Source organism: Ochotona curzoniae, unplaced genomic scaffold, assembly GCF_017591425.1.
Source record: "Ochotona curzoniae isolate NIBS_2020 unplaced genomic scaffold, NIBS_Ocur_1.0 contig_2210, whole genome shotgun sequence".
NCBI lineage: Eukaryota > Metazoa > Chordata > Mammalia > Lagomorpha > Ochotonidae > Ochotona > Ochotona curzoniae.
Window position 1 is genome coordinate 21,617,684 of NW_024465369.1, and position 21,886 is coordinate 21,639,569.

Genomic DNA, 21,886 nt, shown 5'->3' on the forward strand with positions numbered 1-21,886 from the left:
CCCTGACCTTCATCTGGGTCTCCCTCATGGGTGGCAGAGCCCCAAGCACTTGACTCATTTTCCACTGCCTTCTCATGGGGTGTTAACAGGGGATTGGAACACAAGTGGAGCAGCCAGAACTTGAACTGGCACCAATATGGATTAGTAGTGTTACTGCACCCCAAGATCTTAACTGATTTATTTTGCTGTTGTAGAACTCGTTGTAAATTGTGGATATTAGTCCCCTATGTGTTGTATAGTGTGCAAAGATTTTTTTTCTCATTCTGATGGTTGCCTTTTTGCTTTGTTGATCATTTCCTTTGCTGCACAGAAGCTTCATAGTTTGTTGTGGTCACATTTATTCATTTTGGAGATCAAGGCCATTTAAAAGCTTCGGACTGAATTCTATGTATTGAATTTTTTTGAGGGGGAGGGTGCTGTAAGGATGAGATCAATTCAGAACTCCTTTTTCTTTTAGTCTTTTCTGTTTAAAAGAAAAAGCACATGCCAGCAACAAGGCACACTGAGCCACATGGCAATTACCTAAGAAGTAGAAGTGCTGTGCACAGGTGAGCATGTGTGTGCATTTAATAATGAGACTTAATTTCATGACTCAGTACAAAGCCTCTGGATCAATGCCCAGATAACCGAACCTGGGAGAGACCTATTCCAAGGCATTGAGGTTTAGCCGGGGATGTAGATATGAACATGACCTGCAGAACATGGAAAATTACCTCAAATCCTTTCATGGAGCTAAGACCATTAAAATTTTGTAATTTTATCTAATTATCAAAATTATATAAAGATGTTCAACCTTACCAGTACTCAGAGAATTTTCTGAAAATGTGAAGATTTCCATTTTCAAAAATTGTCACATTGACATAAAAATCACATGTCTAACAAGATTGTGGCAAGATTGTGAGGAAATATTTTAGCATATAGTGTTGGCAAGCTATTGCTAACTGTTTCATAAGGTAGTAATTGGTAGTGTACTATTGGTAAACCATTTTAAAAAGTAGTATGGTAATATCTAGTAAGATATGGCTGTCTATTAGAAAAACTAAACATAAGGATATTCACAGGGAAAAACTATAAGTAGCATTTAAAAAGGAGGCAGTGGCAAGTATATGTACATATAGGGCTGGTGCAGTGGTATATCAGACTAAATCTCTGGCTGCAGTGCTGGCATCCCATGCGGGCAAGGGTGTGTGTCCTGGCTGCTACATATCCCATCCAGCTCTGTGTTCTTGGCCTGGAAAAGCAGTGAAGGATGGATCAAGTCCTTGGATCCCTGCTTCCACATGGAAAACATGGAAGAGGCTTCTGACTCCTGGCTTCGGATAAGCTTAGCTCTGGCTGTTGCTGCCATTTTGGGTATGAAACAGTGGATGGAAGTTTCCTTTCTCCATCTCTCCTTCTCTTGGTAAATCTACTTTTCAAATAAAAATAAATAAATCTTTTAAAAAGTGTATGTATACATATATACTTACGTTTATACCTGAGATATACTGAAATGTATGTATATAATATAGGTATATATAAATATCCTATCTATCTATGTATGTATCTGCCTATCTAGTTGCAGCTTAAACCTCTCTAAGGCTGAAAACTTGGAATCCAACATGCTCCAAACGTGAAACTTTCTGAGCACCAAAATGACACATGTGGAAAATTCCAAACTCAACCGCTCACACTGTCTCAAGAATCATTTGAAATAGTATGTGGAATTGTCTTCAGGGTATGTATGTAAGGTGTAAAGGAAACATCAATTTTATGTTTGGACTTGGATCTTGTCCCCAAAACATGCAAATATTCAAAACAATTCTCACATACACACACAAAATCCCCGAAATTTCAATTGCTTCCAATACCAAGTACTTCAAATAGGGATATTCAATCCTTTATATAATGTATATACTATAAATTAACATAGTACACATCACATGTAGCTATTAAGTGTGTTCCATTTAACATATGTGCATATATTAAGTCTGCTCATGTAGTTGCAAATGCCTGCTCATAAACACAAGCTGTGGAGTGCACACTTGATTCTTAAACCCCCACACACACAATTACATATGGCAAAATGTTCACAAGTGAGCAACTGGTGTGGCCAACCACACCTTTCCTTTTGTCTAAATATTTAATGACTGTAAATATAAAATGCAGAAACACGAGAAAGTTATCAGAGATATAAGCCTAACAATCACAACAACAGAAAACCAAATGCAAAGGCAAGGTGAAGTGTTTGAGTCACACTTTGGAAAAGTCATGACATTCATAAAGTAAAGCATTAACAGAATGGGACTGTGACCATGATTACACACAAAAGGCTTTCTACTGTTTCAGAAAAAAAAATTAATGTTTAACCCAATATACTGCACACAGTAGTTTTAAGAGAATACCATAAAACACAGAGCTATCTTTTATTTAGCTAAACTCAAATGTCAATCAGTCAGCTTTGAAATTTCATGACTTTCAGAGCCTGGCATTCAGCCCTTCCAGTGGGGCATTTGCACTGTTTTGCCATGAGAGCCCCCTTGGGCAATAGCCATAACAACCTGTTTTTTTTTTTTTAAGTCATGACCTCTGCTTTAAGGGTGGGTTTGTCAAACTCCCAGAATTCCTTTCCACCAGTGGAGCTGATTTTCCAGCACAGTTTGCGTGCTGGTCACAGCTGTTACATCTGGTGCTGAAGATCAAGTGCAGCTTTCAATCCCCCAGGCCTGGAGTCACTGCAATGACAAGCCACAGACAGGAAGCTGGCCAACGAGGCCAACAGCATGAAATCTCTTAATTTCTGTGCCCTTTAATTCACTTTCCAAAGGGTACTCAGGTACAGAAACAACTGGCTGCAGGTAGGGTGTTGAAGCAGACCTAAATTTTTGGGTAAAATCATGGGGACGTGGAGAGGCTGAGAGGCGTAAAAATAAAGGTCAATTGAAAATTTGGCGGTGAGGGACAAGAAATGCCTGTGTCCAACAACAGACAGCCAGATTTCATCATCCATCAGCATATCTGTGTTTGATACCTAGCTCTGGCTCCTGACTCCAGTTACCCTGGGAGGCAGTGGTAATGATTCAGTCTTTGTGTCACTGTCACCCATGTGGGATACATGGATTCAGTTCCTGATTCCTGGCTTTGGCTGGTCCTGACTCCAGTCATCGTGGGCATTTGGGGAGTGAATCCGTGCATGAAGAGCACTCAGTTTCTCTTCCTGAAGTAAATAGCTTAAAATTTGACAATGAGATGATTTTATGATTAGCATTAGGACTGGCTCATCATCTTCCTGGAGTTATATTCCGTATCACCATTCATGGAACACACACGTGCAGTATGGTTTAGCTAGGTCCTCTTCTCCATAAATGAGCTAACTCAACAACTCTAATGACTAACAGGCAGCATTCTGCAGAGATGCTCCTTACACTCTAAATTCTATTTCATCTCTCAGACCTAGATCGAATTCTTGTGTTGGTGCCATTCTCCTTGTATTCCCCATCAACATTTGCTGACAACAACAAGCTAGAAAGAGTTCCCATGGATTTGCAGCTAGGGAGATCTGGATCTGACTTCCAATCTCAGTTCACTCATTCTGGGGTATTGGGAAACTCATTTGCCTTTTCTGGACTTTGAATTTCTCTTCCCAAAAGAGGAGAAATAACATGTAAGGCTGTTGTAGGGATACAGATTAATACAGCAATTATTAGCCCAAACCTGAATTTAAGCACTATTGTTACTGACATCCTTGTTCTGGTTATTCTTCCTTGTCCTCCAGATTCCCATTACCAACTGAATAGTTATTTTAAATTGTATTCTCTATTGGTACTGACTTCAGTATCATGCTTTATTTCAAATGAAATAGCTTTGCTTTAAGACCTATGTGGCAGCCTGTGCTATGGTTTAGATATAATTTGAATATAGATTGAGTATAAAGTTTCCTGTTTTGGGGGTGTGGTCCTCATTGCAGTGACATTAAGAGATGGGACTTTTAAGAGTTAGGTCATGGCAGGAAGTTGTTGTCTTTGCTGGTATACCCTCAGATGGATTAATGTAGCTTGAGTGAGACTAGTTTCTCTGTGTCTTCCTGTCTTGCCACATAGTCTCTTCTTCCTGCATGGATTCACACCATTGTGATATCTGCCACAAGGCCCTCACCTGAGCAGATCCAATCTAATCCCATGTCCTGAAGGCTTCAGAGCAGCAAGTTAAATAAACTTCTTTTTCTTCTTAATTTATCCAACCTCAGGCATTTTGTTACAGTAATACTAAGGTAGCCTGCACTTCAAATCTCCTTTAGCCAAAAAGCATAAAGAAGAGAACAATTCTAGATTGAAGCCAAGCATATGCAAAAGTCAAGTCTTCTCACTCTTGAGCCATTTTGTGTTATCCAATCCACTGGATGCACTACTGACTATTGGCTGGAGTTGTCAGCTGACCCTTCGAAACACAGGTGTACATAAAGGTCACCCATTATAGACTAGTTAATCTCAGCTTTGTTCATACCATGGGAATTGCATTTCTTACAAGAAAGATTATCAGAGAAGCTGTGGCAGTGGTAAATTAAATTCCTTTCATTTGGATGCATCCAGAAGATGAGTCTGACACCCATGACGATTCTTCTGTGTCATGGCTCAATTCCAAGCTTTACCACAGTAGGCGCTTAACAATTCCCCACTGAGGGACTAGTAGGACAGGAAACTTCCTATGAAGACTCTCCATTTACTTAGATCCCTTTTGGAATGGTTGACAAGTCAAAGCCAAAACCCCATATATAAATGTTCACAAAACTTGAAGCATTCTTTCACATAGGATTTTTTAAAATCACAGTCCAGAGAGAAATTCTTGAACACAGAGACATTAAATATTACGAAGCATGATTCTGGGGGGAAAAGAAAGAAAGAAAATTTGGCAAATCTAAAAGTTATGTTCCCAAAGCAAATTTCAGCTTTGTAAAGATTCCAGCTGTCAGCAATCTGTGGGCCCTAGAAAATATGTCATTGTTTTGTATTTCTGAGTTTCATATGCAGTTGTGAAAACTTTTACAACAAACTACAGTCATGGATGCAGACTGCAGGGCTCAGAAGGGATGGAGATACCCAGCCCACTCAGCATGGGTCCATCTCCACCAGAGAGACTCTCAAAGGATTTTGCTGGTGGCCACAGCTCGCTGCCAGTGGCTCACTCACTCCAACCCTCTGTCTGGTCCTTGCTTGATGAGTGTCATATTGCCCGAGCTCAGTGGTGGGGAAAGTGCTACAAAGAACAATACATGTCCAAGTGTTATCATTTTTGTGCCAAAGGTCTGGTTGGTTTTTGCCTCTATTTACAAAAGATATAGTGCTATAAAACATCGTACTGAACTCTATCTTTCCTTCTTTCTGTGCTTGTCCATTTCTGTTAAAGTCCACATTCCCATCTTTTTACTGGAAGATGGTAACTGGAATAAGGGATCCAGATTGTTTGAACATGAATTTTGAAACTCTCAAAGGAAATGCGAAGAAAAATAAAAACACTTTATCTGCTTATTCCCTAATTAGCACATTAAACCAGTGTATGGTGAATTGAACATGGAGATTCCTCCCAAACCCAAGAGAACTCAGGATATGGTAAAGGGGTATTCACTCAGAAAAGGAACAAAGAGGGCTCCATCTTCTGCTTACAAGAGTACCAGGGTGTGAGAAAGAGGAAGAGGCAGACGTGCTGGAGTCTGGTCATGGCAGACATCCACAGTCTGAAAAAGAGTGAGAGTTCTGAACTGAGTGGTCTGGGAACAAACTGATAGGATGTTCTGTGTGCAAGGCAGCAGTCAGTCAAGGGATGAGGCCCCCGGATGCAGGTGCTCTAAGATAATGAGCTCACACTGCTCACGTGCTCACTGAGGAATCCTGTTCTTTTCTTCCCTCTGGCCCATGGTGGCCTTCTGGTGGTCTCAGCAGCTACATAGCAGTGGGAATGGGGATGCGAGCTTTGAAAATTGCCATGTTGGTAGAGACATTGGATACCCTAAGAAAATAAAAAGTGTTGGGTTTGGCGCTGTGGCACAGCAAGCTAATTCACCTGAAGCTCTGGCATTCCATATGAACTGATTTGTATCCCAGATGCTCAACTTCTGATGCAGCTCCCTGCTTACGGTCTGGGAAAGGAGCAGAGGATGATTCAAAGCCTTGGAACCTTGTACCCATGTGGAAGACTGGAAGAAGCTCCTGGTCCTGGCTTCAGATCTGCTCAAATCTGGTTGTTGTGGCCAGTTAGAGTGTGAACAAGTGGATAGAAGATCTCTCTCTGTGTCTCTCCTTCTCTCTGTATAAAATCAGCTTTTCAAGTAAAAATAAACAAATCCTTAAAAAAGAAAAGAAAAACTGTTGGGAAGAACTTGATGGGGTTTTCCCTTGCTTTTGGAGAGAGGAAGCTTCTGGCATCCCTGTTATATTAACCTGTATGTTGTATCTCTGTCTCTTTTTATCTCCCAGCTCATCCTCTCATTGACTTCAATGTTCAAAGGATAGAACAATAAGAGGTTGGCATTGTGATGCAATGGGTTAAGTCACTGATTACAAGTCTGGCATCCCATATTGGTATGTCAGTTCGAATCCTGACTGCTTCTCTTCTAAATCAACTTCCTCATAGCTCACCTGAGAGAAGCAGCAGGTGCCCAAGTACTTGTACTCCTGCTACCATGTGGGAGATTAGGATGGAGTTCCTGGCTCCTGGCTTTGACCTGGCACAACTCTGGCTATGGTAGCTATTTGGAAAAGTGAATTAATGAATGACAGATTTTCTCTCTTCATCTCTTCTTTCTCTCACTCTGATTTTCAAACAAATACATCTTTTTTTTTTGATACAACAATTTACTAAAGTATATATGAATTTACTATGATTAGTAAAATGCTGTTTTGACTTTACTTTTAAAAACACAATACCACAAATACGAAAAACTGAAAACCACTAAGGACAAAAATTCCACACGGCCCCACTGATTGTTCCCTCATGTGATGTCCTTTCATTCAGGGTCTTACACACAGGCCCCTCACACTCAGAAATATATGTCAGTACCAGCTGTTTCCTCGGAGCTCACCACAGGCATCATTACCTCTCAGGAGCCTCCTTCTTCTACTTTGGGTGCCCATCCCTGAGTTTTTAGAGCGTCTGTCCTCACTCATCCCCACTGGAGCACAAGTCACTTCAGGATAAACATCACCCATCTTGTCCTCTCTGTAACCTAGGACCTAGCACAGTGCTATTGTTATTTGCCTGGGAACTTACAGAAAAGTTTTGGGAGCTCCAAATTCCTAGCTAGGTCCTTTTCCCAGGGTGATAGGGACACTGCTTAAGGATGGGTAGAGTTTTAAGTCCACACTTGTGATTTTTACAGATTCAGCAGTAACTGTGCCAACCAGAGACACCCCTAATGCCACCCTCTTGTGTATCTACACTCCAGTAGTGGAAGTTCACGGACCAAATTAAACCAGGAGTAAATTGTCATGGGAGAAAGAATATGTAAATGTTGGCAGTGCAGAGAAAGGGGGTGGGAGAGCAAAACCTGTGCTTTCCTGTGTATCTGCTTTTTAAAAATTTAACTTGTCCCCACCCTAAATGACCTTTGGCAATATCGTCACCAACTTGTTTCCACATCTGATAGCATGAGTGACCTTCTCCAATATAGTCAATAAAAAAAAATCAGGATGTTGCCTATCCTGAGAGTAAGATGATAGAGTCTTGAGATGACTGAAAACGGACGGAGATGATGAAGGGCTTCCCAGAAGGCATTCATTGGAAATCTTTTCTCATACATTCTAAGAGACTTCTGAACTTCACCTACATGTGGACCACATTGTTAATGTTCAGGGAGTTATTACATGGGCTCCATATATCGTGGCTGGCATTATCTGGCATCATTAGTGATCGGGAGCATTACCTGACCGAATCTGCACTCGAAATAGCTATTGTTAATTAGTCTAATTAATTCACTGGAGTAATTAATTACCTAACATTTATCTAATGAGCTAACACTTTCACCTGTTGGAGTCAGAGTTAAATGCCAGATTGGAATTCAGTGGTCCTTCTCATTATACTCTACAAATTAGTTGAGGATATGGCATGGAATACCAAAGGAGAGTTAGTGGACGTGTGGGAAAAAAGCAGCAAGTAAACCAGCTTGAAGTGGGTCATCAGGTAATAGAGCGATATGTTGCTATAACAGTAAAAGAGCCATGCTTCCACATTAAAAAGGCAACACTTGTGGTCAGACTTATTTTGCCTTATAAATGTCAATGTTTTACAAGATAAGGAATAGAGATGTTATAAAAGCTATAAATCTTCATTTCCTGATGATGATAGCAGATTTAAGCTACATCAATTTCGCAGTAGAAAACTCCCTGGGCCAGAGTTGTGGTGCAGTAGATTAAACTGCTATTTACAGTGCTGGAATTCCATGTGGACACCAGTGTGGTTCATCTGTTCTGCTTCCTATCCAGCTCCCTGATAATGTGCCTCTGACTGTAGTAGAATCTGTCCGAAGGGCTGGGGTCCCTGTCCAAAAGTCCCTGTCACATGGAAGACCTGGCAGAAACTCTTGGTTCCTGGCTCCTGGCTTTGACGTGGTCTTATTCCAACCACTGACGCCTTTTTGGAAGTGAATCAGAAGATGGAAGATCTCTCTCTAACTCTAGTTTAAGATAAATAAATAAATAATCACATAGACAAATAAAGAAATCTTTTACAAACAGAAACAAAACCTATTCTCTTTCCTTCTCAATCTGGAAACCCTCTTTACCTGCACAGGAGAGACTGAAGATGGCCTGCATGGAATGCAAGAAGTTTTCTAAGAATGATTTTCACCATAAGGGAAGCTTTTTTTTTTTTAACATGGAGATCTTAGTTAAAATACAAAGATGTTTCAAGAAGTTCATGAAGAAATGGAATTAAAAACATATTGGTGCAAAGTAAATTTGAAATCCATGCAATGGTTTTTACAGTATCCATTTTCCAAGAATATTTCCAAGATTTTGTGTGCGAGCATTTGATTCTTGACTGTGATACGTGCTCTAGAAAGAAATCCAGGCACGTAATAAAATGCTGGGTATCCTCTGCTGCTTGACACTTACGTACATTTAAGTTCTGATTTGCTTCAAGGCCATGAGTCTAATGTTCTTCAACTCTCAACAGAATTGAATGAACCTCATGTGATTGTCATGGGAACGGTGGGGAAAAGTGTCAGCATAGCATTCCTCTGAAGTTTAGATTTACCTACTCCCCAACATGCTGAGTAAGAGGTGTCTGTCAAAGTGATGGCTTTATCAACTTGTTAACACAAAATAAAACCATTCAGCTGTAAGTCGCTCTTCTACCTGGAATAGCCCAAGACAATGTATTTTCTGGATTTTGCAGCAAGCATAGTGTTTAACTCAAGGAGGAGCCATGAGAATATGTTCTGTTTAATTATCAGGTCTCTGTGAACTTGAAGGGGGCAAAGTTCAGATGAATATGCTTTTGAAATTATTGGCTTTGAAATGTAAACATGTTGATGAAGGTGAGATAACAGTGGGAAAAAGAAATGTTTGAGTACTGCAAGTTCTCACGTCTATTGGACACATGTTTGAGATAACCTGATGGTGCTATCATGGATGCCAAGAGAAGTCTCACATCTGTATACAGTTACTTCAAAGCAAATAACTGCGTGTGCTACACCAGACGCACATTGGGACCAAGGCCAGAGGCAAGGGGATGGTACTGAGGGGCAGAGTCAACAGCCAACCAGTCTGGCCCAGGCGGCAGGACCCCACACCTTCCACAGAAGCGCTTCTTCTTGGGGAAGCGCTACTGTTAGAGCTGGATTGTGTATAGAAGAACACAGGAGGGAGAGGGGTTTTGAAATGATAAGGAAATTTAAAATGCAAAGAAATACATGTCCTGAGCAAATTTAGAAGAAAACCTGTTTTAAGGGACTGTGTCATTTCAGTTTGGAACTGAACTATTATGGTTAGAGCTACAGTTTAATAGCAAGTCACAGCATTTCTTTTTGCAGACAGTGCTAAATATGGCTTCAATTTTACCTGCTTCCAATAGATCCATGAGATCTAATAGGAATACTTACATGGGGTGAGTAATTTTGAGTTTTTATTTGTTTTGACCTGTTATATAAGTGATTAGATGGTGGGACTTTGCAGTTTTGTATATTTTCTAAGTTTAGAAACCATATAGTTGGAATTCAGCTCAAAATACAAGAAGAATAAAAACAATGCAAAATTTCTTCCCAAAGATATTGGCATTCCTTGGTTCCTGATAGGGTGGAAAGCTGGCTTAATTAAGAAAGCAAAGAGTCATTTGGACATAATCTACCTAATAAAAGGTATCCAGTTAAATTTTTATAACATTGTTTGGCTGCCCCTAGTACACAAACTTTCTGAAAGTTATTATCAAATGAAAGCTAAATGAAATGAAAGCTTAAGAAATTTTATTAAGAGACATTGCAATGGAAGAGTAATCACGGAAAAAAAGAGAATGCAAAGCAAAAGAACTCATGAAGAACAGGCATGCATTTAAGCAACCTGCAGGAGTGAAAAAATTCACAAGTTCATCTTGGAATTCACTATGGGGTTCACCCTTTAATTCCAAGACCATGCACTCTATCTGAGAAATAATTAAAGGGACCTCCCATGGCCAGAAGGAGATTTAGTTCTGCTGCGGCATACCATGAAGTGATTTCATATGCTTTGTGGTGGACTTGACATGGAATTCACTTCTAAAATAGCATGGATGTTATTCATCTCGGGAATGGACATAAATCTGCTGAAGCTGTCTGCAAATTTAGCTCCAATTCCTGCCCCAGGTTAACAGAACATAATAGAGCATTAATCTTCGTGGGGTACAAGGGACTTTCGTGAGTTCCTTCTGATTTGTTGAAAGCTGTGTGAAATGCCTTGGTTAGAGCCCCTGTCATGTCAACATTCTAGAAAACACCCCACTGACAGCCCAAACAGAGGGAGTCTTGAATCATGTTCATTTTCACAGAAGCCAAGAAGAGAGTAAAGGAACAATTACATACATGAAGGCAATTGGAGAATAAAAGAGTTCTTCTTAGCCAGGCTTTTCTTTGGTTACTAACATTTAATGGTAATCATGCTGTGCAACTTACCTTGTTTTGTTGAAGGACTCTTCTGAATACTTAGGAATAAGAGAGAAAAATACAAACCAAAAGAAGTTTGAGGAAGAAACATGATATGCATGTTTGAATAAAAATTCTATATTTTAAAAAGGTCCAAGTATTATATCATTAGATTCATAAAGAATTGGATTCTGCATAAAAAACTAAACAAGCTTTCCCTTTTTAAATTAAAAAATTATTAATTTATCTAAAATAGACATATAATAATTGTGAGTGTTTCTAGAATGGACTGTGGTGTTTTGATCAATATATAGATTATAAAGAGCCAATCAAGCTAATTAACACATCCATCATTCCACCAGACTATAATTTTTTGTAATGAGGGCATGAAAATCCATTTTAAAGCAATTTTGCATAATACAGTGTGTCATTATTAACTGTAGTTTCCATGTATGCAATCTACCCTGAGATTTTGTTCCCTTTAATCAATATCTTTCTTTTCCCCAACCACCACACCCAAACCTCTGGCCTCTGGTAATCTTTAACTCTTTGTTTCTACAACATGAGAGATTTTTTTTTTTTCAGATTCCACATGTAAGTGAGATCTAGCAGTAAGCATTTGTCATTCTGTTTCTGGCTTATTTCACGCAGCATAATGTCTTCCAGTTATAAAGCCATGTTGTCATTCATGTTGTCACGAATGACAGAATTTCATTCTTTTTAAAGGCTCTGTAGTGTTCCAATCTGCATACATGCCACATTTTCTTTATTGATTCATCTGTTGGTGGACAGTTAGGTTACTTGTATATTCAAATCATTGTGATTAATGATGAAATGAGCGTAGACGTGCAGATACCTCTTCAAGCCATTGATTACAATTCTTTTGGAGCACTGAGGTCTTGGTTCATGAAAATAGATGAAAACAAACCATGCATGAATTTAAAACATTTTTTGCACTAAAATAAGCATCTTTTAAATCCTTTTTCCACAAGATAATCTCATGTCAAAATTGAGATTGCTGAATTGTATGGAAATTCTATTTTCTGCCTTTAATGGAATCTCCACAATGACTGTCCTACTTTGCCTTCTATTAAGGGTGCACAAAAATTCCCTTTTCTTGACATCTTTTCCATTACTCTCTATCAATGGCCTTTTTGATAACAGCCATTCTAGCAGATACGAAGTGATGTTTCATTGTGATTTTAATTGCATTTTTTTTACAAGTAGAGTTTGACTTTTGTATTGAACATTCATGCCACTTGTTTTGAAAAATGTCTGTTCAAATCCTTTGCATTTTTACCAGATTTTTTCTTGCTGCTGTTACTTGTATAGTTTTCAAATATTTTGTCCCGATTCACATATAATCGCCTTACTTTGTTGTTTTCTCTTCAGTGCAGAAGCTTTTTAAGGTGACATGATCCCATTTGTATAGTTTTGTTTTTGTTGTCTGTTTTATTCTGGAATCCATTAAATAAAATTATTGCCCAGACCAATGTTGTGGAAATTTCTCCCTATGTTTTTTGTCCAGTGGCTTTACAGTTCCAGGTCTTACATTTAAGGCTTTGATCCAGTTTGTCTATGTGGTATGAGATAAGGATCCAATTTTATTCTTTTACTTAAGGATATCTGGTCTCTTCCATTCCATGTGGTATATCCTTATAGCCTTCCATACCACATATGTAATACCTTATTGTATATCTTTGTCTCCTGTGTCGAAGATCAGCTTACCACAAATATTTGGGTTTATTTATGGACCATTTATGGACCATTCAATTGTTGATGTGTCCTGTTTTAAAGCCATTCCCATGTTACTTGATTGCAATAGTTTTATGAAGAATTTTTTTAAAAAGATTTATTCACTTTTATTGGAAAGTCAGATATACAGAGAGGAGGAGAGACAGAGAGGAAGATCTTCTATCTGATGATTCACTTTGCAAGTGGCCGCAACGGCTGGAGCTGAGCCAATCCAAAGCCAGGAGCCAGGAACCAAGAGCCTCTTCTGGGTCTCCTATGCAGGTGCAGGGTCCCAAGGCTTTGGGCCGTCCTCCAGCACCCTTCTAGGCCACACACAGGGAGCTGGATGGGAAGTAGGGCTGCTGGGATTCGAACCGGCGCCCATATGGGATCCCAGGCATGTGAGGCGAGGACCTTAACCACTATGCTGTCGCACCGGGCCCTTATGAAGAATTTTGAAGTCGGGACTAATGATGTCTCCATATTTGTTCCTTTAAAAACTCCAGCAAAAAAAGCTTTTAGAACTGACCAAGAAAATCAGAAAAGTTATGATTATGAGGTCAACATATAAAAATCAGCAGTATTTTTATTGTGACAACACAATATCTGAAAAAGAAACTAAAAATACAATACCATTTGTAATAGCATCAGGATGGTTAAAACATGTAGGCATAAGCTTAACCAAGGTGACAGAATATTTGTACATTGAAAACCATAAACATTTATGACATAAAGAAAAACACAAATAAATGAAAAGGTATTTCATGTTCATTAATGGTAAAATCTGATATTGTTAGGGATGTCTGTACTATCCAATGTGATATACAGATGAAATGTAACTTCTACATAAATATTAGTTGTCATAGAAACAGAGGAAAATAATCCTGAAATCACATGGAACCCAAAATACCCCCACGTAGTCAACAAGTTATCCCTAGAGAAGTGATCCTCTTGAAAGAACTGGATGAGCACAAGCATTCCCTCTAATTTGTGACTGAGGGATTCTTAATTGTTAGCTAGATCAAAGAACACATCCTAATGAATTACCAGGATTATTATAGTTAGCACAAGAGAATATAATTCATGGCCATTCTTTTTTGAGCAATTTTTTACCTTCAAAATGTAGAACAGATAAATTTCTTTAAGAAGACTAATATTTACCTCCTCTTTATCCATTAAATCAGCATCCTTGAAAGCTTCCCGAGATTCTAGTATGTAGCTAGCGTTTAGAATCATTAGGGTGGATGAGTATATGGTTTACAGAGTAACAATTCATAGAATCAGTAAGGAGTCCAAAGGAAATGCCCAGTTCACAAAAATAGTTCTGGTAGAATGAAACAGAATGGAAACAAATGGGCGGCAGTTTTTCTCAAACTCTCACACGTATGTGACTTGCGTAGAGTTTATCACCATGTAGAAGATGTACGGGAAGTGGAGTTGACAGAACTGCAGTCGGGAACCTGATGTGGGACAGAGTTAACTCATGGCGCTGAGAGTCCTTCTCCCATCAGCACACATGTTTGGACGCTGTGTTTCTACCAAATTCTCTCGTTGACCATGGATGAATGTCCTCTTGGCCCTCCCTACAGAGCAAAGGGCATGTTCTTTTGTTTAAAGATTGTGAGGTTGGTCCTGGATGGTAAAGTGTGTACTTCACTATTTTTGAAACCAGGTTTGACCCAATAACTAATTAAGAATATGTTTCTCTAAGTGTTTTGAGGAAGAAATTATTAGAATTTTGTTCTACTTCCTGAACAGTTAAGTTTAACTCCACATATAGGATTTTTTAGGACACAGGGATTAAAGAAGGATATGAGGCTGCTTGCATGAAGGAAATTACCTTTCTAGAGAGAGAAAATTAACCATTTTATGATATGACATACTATCTGTAAGCATTAGCATGAAAACAAATACTTTAGGAGCACAATGAGAGGAGAAATGATTATTAACTGGGGAAGTAAGATACTTGAATAAGCATTTGTAAAAGAGTTGATATTTGCATTATATATTGAAGAATGAGTAAAATTTTGAGAAGAGAAATGGAATGATGGTTCAGGAACAATGCAGGGATTCTCAACATCAGCCACACATCAGGTCGTAGAGGGAGATAAAGTATGTTTAGAGAGCTTAAATTAATTAGGCCTGGTCACTGCTGTTTTTCGTTTTTTCTTTACACTTTCTGGTGATTTTATTGTTCAGCCACTGGAGGTATATAAAGGTTCAAGATTATTAAGATGGTTTGGATGTGGGAGGGGTGGGGGGAATCCCAGTGCCTATAAAACTGTATCACATAATACAATGTTAATAACAATAAAAAATAAATAAAAATAAAAATTAAAAAAAGATGGTTTGGAGTATTTGAGGGGAATGGGACAAACAAAACAAAACAAAAACAAAACTCAGAAGTCCAAGAGGTACTTGGCAAAGATGTCTTGACCTGCTAGATGATGTTATCAATAAAATGAAATTGAACTGAAAACTATTACAAAACTAACCAAGGGCTGTGACAGATGTGCTTTTAAAATACAAATTAGATTAAATTAAGGCCATTCTTAAGCAGCAGCATATTGGCTTGCATTGCATAAGCAAGAGAGAGAGAGCAAAGTTCCAGGGTCAGACAGTACTGCTGTAATTGGTGACTGGGCTGGGGCAAGTGGCTACTAGGATAGAAAGAAGGCTGCATATTTAGCATGGCTGATGGAGTCTTAAGTTGCAGCACTGGCCAATCTGTAGGTTGTGCATCAGTTACTTGAACCATTTCCTCTGCTTTCTGGGTCATTAGCAAGAAGCTGTAGTCAGGAGCTAGAGCCTGACATGAGATTCTTATAATCCACTGGTTGTATAATTTTGTACAAGTTTCTCAATTTCTTTCTTTTTTTCTTTTTTAAGATTTATTTTATTTTTATTGGAAAGGCGGATATACAGAGAGGAGAGACAGAAAGGAAGATCTTCCATCCGATCATTCACTCCCCAAGTGAGCACAACGGCCGATACTATGCTCCGAAGCCAGGAGCCTCTTCCGGGTCTCCCACGTGGGTGCAGAGTCCCAAAGCTTTGGGCCGTCCTGGACTGCTTTCCCAGGCCACAAGCAGGGAGCTGGATATGAAGCAAGGCTGCCGGGATTAGAACTGGCGCCCATATGGGATCCCGGGCGTGCAAGGCGAGGACCTTAACCACCGCGCCATCACGCCGGGCCCAAGTTTCTCAACTTCTATAAGCTGTGACTTCTTTATCCATTTATTATATTTATTATATTTAAGCTTACCTAGTTGGATGGTTATGGAATTAAATGAACTCATGTATTCATTATGTGAAGCTTTCATGCCATTGTACAATTTCCATGCTTCCATGTTTCATTCTATGCCTGCCATCTAGCATATATACAGTAAATATTAACCATTATTATTGTTATTATATCACATAGCTCTTCAATGAATCACTTTGTCCTAAAGAAAAGTTAGTGTCAATCTTAGGAGAAAGGCTGATATCATTTTTATGTGTTTCTTTTTTTCCTTCAAATACAGTTACATTCTCTTTGTGTGCTTTTCTCTAGAAAAAGTTTTGTTTGTGTTAAAAATCCTTACCTAGTGTCCATGGATGAAGATATTCTCTATCACTTGGACCTAGGAACAAAATCACACAACCTGCCAGCAATGTTTGCAGATGTAAAGGTAAACATATTTTTCACTTCAGGGAAAAATATTGAGTTTACCATACTCATTTTTCTTTCTGATTTCCCAAAACAAACTGTATATCTGTGGCTGAAATATCAAGGATCTCAATAGGAATGAAAGCCACATTCATTTGCTGAAGCAATTTAGAATGTGTGCATCATGAATAATCATCTGCACCAAAACAAGACAGAGTTTTCCAACTAAATCTAATGAAAACATGATTATTTGACTTCTGTGTTTCTTGAAGATAAATAATTTTATCAATAAAATTGGTGAGTGTTCAGAATTCATCATGTTTTAATAGATTTAATTCACCACTTAACATCTACATTTGTAGCTGAATCTCATTAATTCTCATTTTATTAAATCATAAAAGACATCAATAAAACCAAGAGTGATTTTTATTATTCCACATCTAAAAATAAACATTATCTAATATTTTACATTGTTAAGATGCTTATTTCATAAGAAATTACTTTGAGAAATCGTCCAGGAAAGTTGTATTTCTATATGATTTAAAACATACCTCATTGTCCTACAACCTAAACATAGATCATTTTAATGAATAGATTTAAAAGTTAGCTAAAATCATATTAATTTGAAATTAGCTATAATTAACATTTTCCATGTAGTTATATTTTCTTTTAAACTCATTGTTTATACATATCAAGTTGTCCATGCCAATGCCGTATGTTCTAAATGCTAAGATTGACTTGTGTGCTAAAGTATTTTCTACTGTACAAGCACCCAAACAATATATTTTTACCTTTTTTTTCACGTTTAGGTCTATTTGTTTAGAATTATTCTCAGAAATGATCAAATGAAATGGACATTTTAAAATGTTGCATCTTATAAAAACCCAATTTATATCTCAGCATTGGAAAACTGTAGTTTTTAGTCTGACACTTTCCAATACTCTTTAGCAATTAGGACAAAAACAAAAGTTTTCTTATCCACAATTTCACAAAATTTTCATGTTATATGTTTCAAGGAGGTTTAGCAGGCAGACATCTCCATCATATAACAAGAAAGGTGAGGCCAGAGTGGTCCAAGAAAACTGAAATCACACCATAGAATGGCAGGGTTGAGATTCCAATCAAGTTTCTCCAGGTCTAATTTTCAGGGTTCCTATCCATTGCACTAGGAACTACTGTGGTAGGTAAATTATTCCTACCACAGTAACTCAAAATGTTTCATAAATTGAGAGGCAGTGAGTGGCAGGTGAAGGACGGTGTTATATAGAAGTGGAAGAGAAGGAAAGAAGGGAGGAAGGAAGGAGGGAGGGAGAGAGGGAAGAATGGAGGAAGAAAAAGGAAGGAAGGAGGAAAGAGGGAAGAAGGACAGAATGAAAGAAGAAAGGGAGGGAGGAAGGATAGAGAGAAGGAAGGAAGGATGGAATGAAAGAAGAAAACGAGGGAGGGAGGAAAGAAGGAAGGGAGGGAGTGAAGGAGGGAGAAAGGCAAGAAGGGAGGGGAGGATGGAAGGGCGAGGGTGGCAGGAAGGATTGAAGGAAGGGAGGAAGGAAGAGATGAAGTAAGAGAAAATAATCCTATTGTTCTTCAAAATCAATAGATTGCACTTCCTCTCCCCCTCTTTCCAGGGAGCAGAGCTGAGGGAATGGGTACATATCTGGGTATAGAATGGAAGCCAGAAGCCCAGAGCCTCTTCCAGGTCTCCCACGCGGATGCAGAGTCCCAAGGCTTTGTGCCACCCTCAACTGATTTTCTAGGACACAAGCAGGGAGCCGGATGGGAAGTGGGGCCACTGGGATTAGAACCTGTGCCTATATGGGATGCAGGTGTGTGCAAGGCCAGGAATTTAGCCACTAGGCTACAACACTGGGCACTCCCACTCTTTTTGAGACTGCTGCTTTTTTTTTTTTTTTTTTTGCTTTTGTGTGACTTGCCTTCATCCTTTGCTTCATCTCAATGTGATTTCCCTTCCTATTGCTGTTTATAATACACATGCTGCAAGTGTCATTGATGAAGGTTGCTTTTGATCCTTATTATACAGGTTTGACCTGAGTTCAAATGTTAAATTTTGTTTTATGTCTCTACAAAGATTCTCTCAGGTCTCTTATTTAGGAATGACTGTGATTAATAGAAGATTCATCAGAATTAACAAATTATGGTACTAATTCAACTAATAAATTAAAAAGACCTAAGACAAGTTTTGACACAGAAGATCTGCTGTTATACACTTGAGGTGTCTATCTCTGCCATTTGTGGGGAATTTTCTGTGTTTTGGATTCTGTATAGAGTCTGAAACACAGAAAATTCAGACTCTATACAGAATCCAAAACAGTGTGCTATTCAATCCCCACATCACTGAGGGGAAGTAAGACTTGTCTCGATTTTATAGATGAGGAAATGAGACTCAAACATACACGTAGTGATACAATATGTATTATCTGTCTGTGTTAGGCACAACACAGCTGGGAAGTGAAAGAGCTGAGGGTAAATGTTAGGGTTCTCTGATGAAAGAAGCAGTGGTTCCTCCTGCAGTTAATAGAAAAAATTCTACATTTTGGTACTCCACATATTTGTTTCTTGGAAATCAGTGGGACCTTAATTTAGACAAAAGTAATGCGACTCCCAGCTCCACCTACTACACATACTTAAAGTGTGTTGTATCATCTTTGCTACAATCCTTCGACTGGATTTGCATGCCCCCTTACTCTCACATTCTGTCATAAACACCATGTAACATCTACACTCTGGACCTACCTGGTTCTGGAAACTGCATTAAAAATGTTTAGATGAAAGGACAGAGAACCCTGGATTGGCTTATTTTGACAGATAGGAAATAAAATTCTGTTTGTGAGAAGATTCAAGCACACTAATGCTGTTTCAGATGATCAGAATTGACGTTTAACATCATTCAGGATTTTTGAGGCAGCAGGTAAAGCCTGATTTATTTTAGCTGATGTTTTTCTCAGGAACATGCCCTCTTCTAGCCACATTCTTATCTTTGAATGAAAACATTGTAGGCTCGATTTCTTGACTGCCTTAACCCCCAGGATAGCAATCCTGGCTGAGAGAGTAGGTAACCAGTCTCTGAAAACCTAGCCCTGTTTCCACAGAAATGATGACTCTTAATACAACACTGTCTGCAGAGGAAAGGGTGTGCAAAGCAAAACCTCAATGACTCTTACAATCACTTTGAATTCCTTCAAATCTTTGCTTATTATATTTTCAAAGGTTTCTCTAGCTGAGCCTTCAAAATTTCAATGGCTTAAAGTCTAAGTCACATTAGGTGTAAAGAGAGTGCTCCTGGTCAGTGGATGGCTTTCCAACCACTGTTAATAAATCAACTCAAGCTCCTTTCATTTTGTTGCTCTGTCACCTTCAGATCATGGTGCCCAAGGTTTACCTGGATATCAACACCCATCCAGCAGTTGAGATAGATGTATACAGGATCCCTTTGAGATGAACATTTGTACGGCTTGTGATGGGAAGTGGCATTCATCAGTTCTGCACACATGCTGGTGGCTGAATACTGGGTGAATGGCCACATCTCAGCTGAAAGAGACTAGAAAGTCTGTATAGCTGTGTGCCCAGAGGGAAACCACCTTAGAAAACAACGAATTATGCTTCTGTCCTCACTGGAAATGATCAAAGAGTTGGAAAGCATGATGGAACATCCTTGGAAGAATATGCAAATATGTCTTCCATAGTGTCCATTTGAAATAACCTGCGTAAGATCACCAACTGCTCCCTTCCAGTTTCTCCCTAGAAATTTAAGGTAAGCTTGGAAAACATCACCTTAAAGACTCTGGGCAATATTCAGTTAAAGATGTTCATACTCCTTTGTTAAAACACAAAATCCATAAATTATAGTGGATATGATGAATACAACATGGCAAGATTACAGCTCTTAAGATACTTAGGGACATTTAAATGTCAACTTTGTTGTGGCATTCATTAGACATGTCCGTGACATGTTTTTATAATGCTGCTGATTACCTCCCAGTGCATTTTTGCTTTGTTAGGAATAAGACAAATGACCATTTTGGTTCAGACATTAAATTGCTGTAAGTGACACGATCAATGTTCACTGATGGTTGTCAACTGTTTGTACTCTTCGTTAGAGCAGCCAGACTGATAAGCATGCCTAAAGGTGGTGCTTAGTAAATCTGAGTTAAGAATAAGCTTTAAGGATTATACTTCTTCAATCTAGGCATGTCATGTTCATATCTCCAGAAGTATTCAGAAGTTCCTGTTGATTACAGCAATACCTACAGTCAAAGATGCACTCAAATCGCAAGCTATTGTAGCATCTGTTTCAGTTTTCAGGTCGATCTGAATAGCCATAATTTACATTCATTATACCACACGATGAGATAATTTTCAAACTACTGTACTTTGTTTACAAAAAAGAAAAGCTTTTCTTGTATTTAGACTTTGCATCAAGCCTTTATACTACTCAACCAACAGAGGAGAAAGTCAATATTCAATAAGCCTAAACTCAATAAAAATTTTAAAACTCACCTTAAACCATGATCTTTTTAAGGCTGACTTCTATTGCAGTTCAATATTTATATAAGGTACAACAGAAAAACACATAGGAAGTCACAGAAAAGGCAATGATGAAAGGCATAGATCCTTGATAAAAGGATAATCACATCCTATAATTATGAATGAGTGAAGCACATAGATTATTGCTAGATTGAAACAGGATGTATCATGGATGTGGACCACCCAATAGTTAGAGAAAGTCATGTGTGAATGCAGGCACTCCCAAACCATGTGAGGCATCTCCTTATATCTTCTGAATTGCTGTGAGCCTGTCCTTGAGACCCTTTGCCCAATGCTATTCACATTAGCCACTCCACATCAACTGCCTTATCTTTGCAAGAAAACAAGAACAAGCTTTGTTTGTATCAAATTCTGTAATACACAAGCAATATGCCAGCCCCAAAACAGGACCAGGAGATTTCTACATCTGATAGTAAAAGTGAGATGCCTTTGGGAACACTGGGTAAGCAGCTGCCTTTGGGCAATGCTTTTGGGCCTTTGGGCAATGGTAAGCAGTTGCCAGATATGATTGGAGTTTTATCTGGATGAAATCCTATGAAGGAACCTTTTGGGCTCCAGCACTTCTTTCCTGTTTTGGAGCTGGTGGTCTGAGGCACCTAGAGTTCACACAGGTGACAGTGAGCAAACTACTTAACCAGCCATGGGTTTGAAGCTCAAAACCAGCTTTATCTAGCCTCAAAGAGTAGGTTCTTACACATTGTTTTTTCTCTGTGTTGGAGTTTCTTCACCTAAGTACTTAGGTGAAGTACTTAGATTCCTGGTACCGATACACTGGATGTCCTTCTGTGTGCCTGCTTCCCCCTGGGTTTCTGTCCATCTGTGGCTGCTCACCCTTTCTATAGCTGATCATTGGCACC

At 38.8% G+C, this 21,886-nt stretch overlaps 1 protein-coding gene across 1 annotated transcript in view; it reads left to right on the forward strand.

Moving 5' to 3' along the window:
• The first annotated feature begins 10,015 nt into the window (after positions 1-10,015).
• Positions 10,016-21,886, forward strand: part of UPP2 (uridine phosphorylase 2) — a 37,703-nt gene continuing 25,832 nt past the window's right edge. Inside the window, 3 exon segments of the mRNA XM_040971993.1 lie at positions 10,016-10,077; positions 16,371-16,488; positions 20,464-20,524. Coding sequence (XP_040827927.1) covers positions 10,016-10,077; positions 16,371-16,488; positions 20,464-20,524 — 241 coding nt within the window.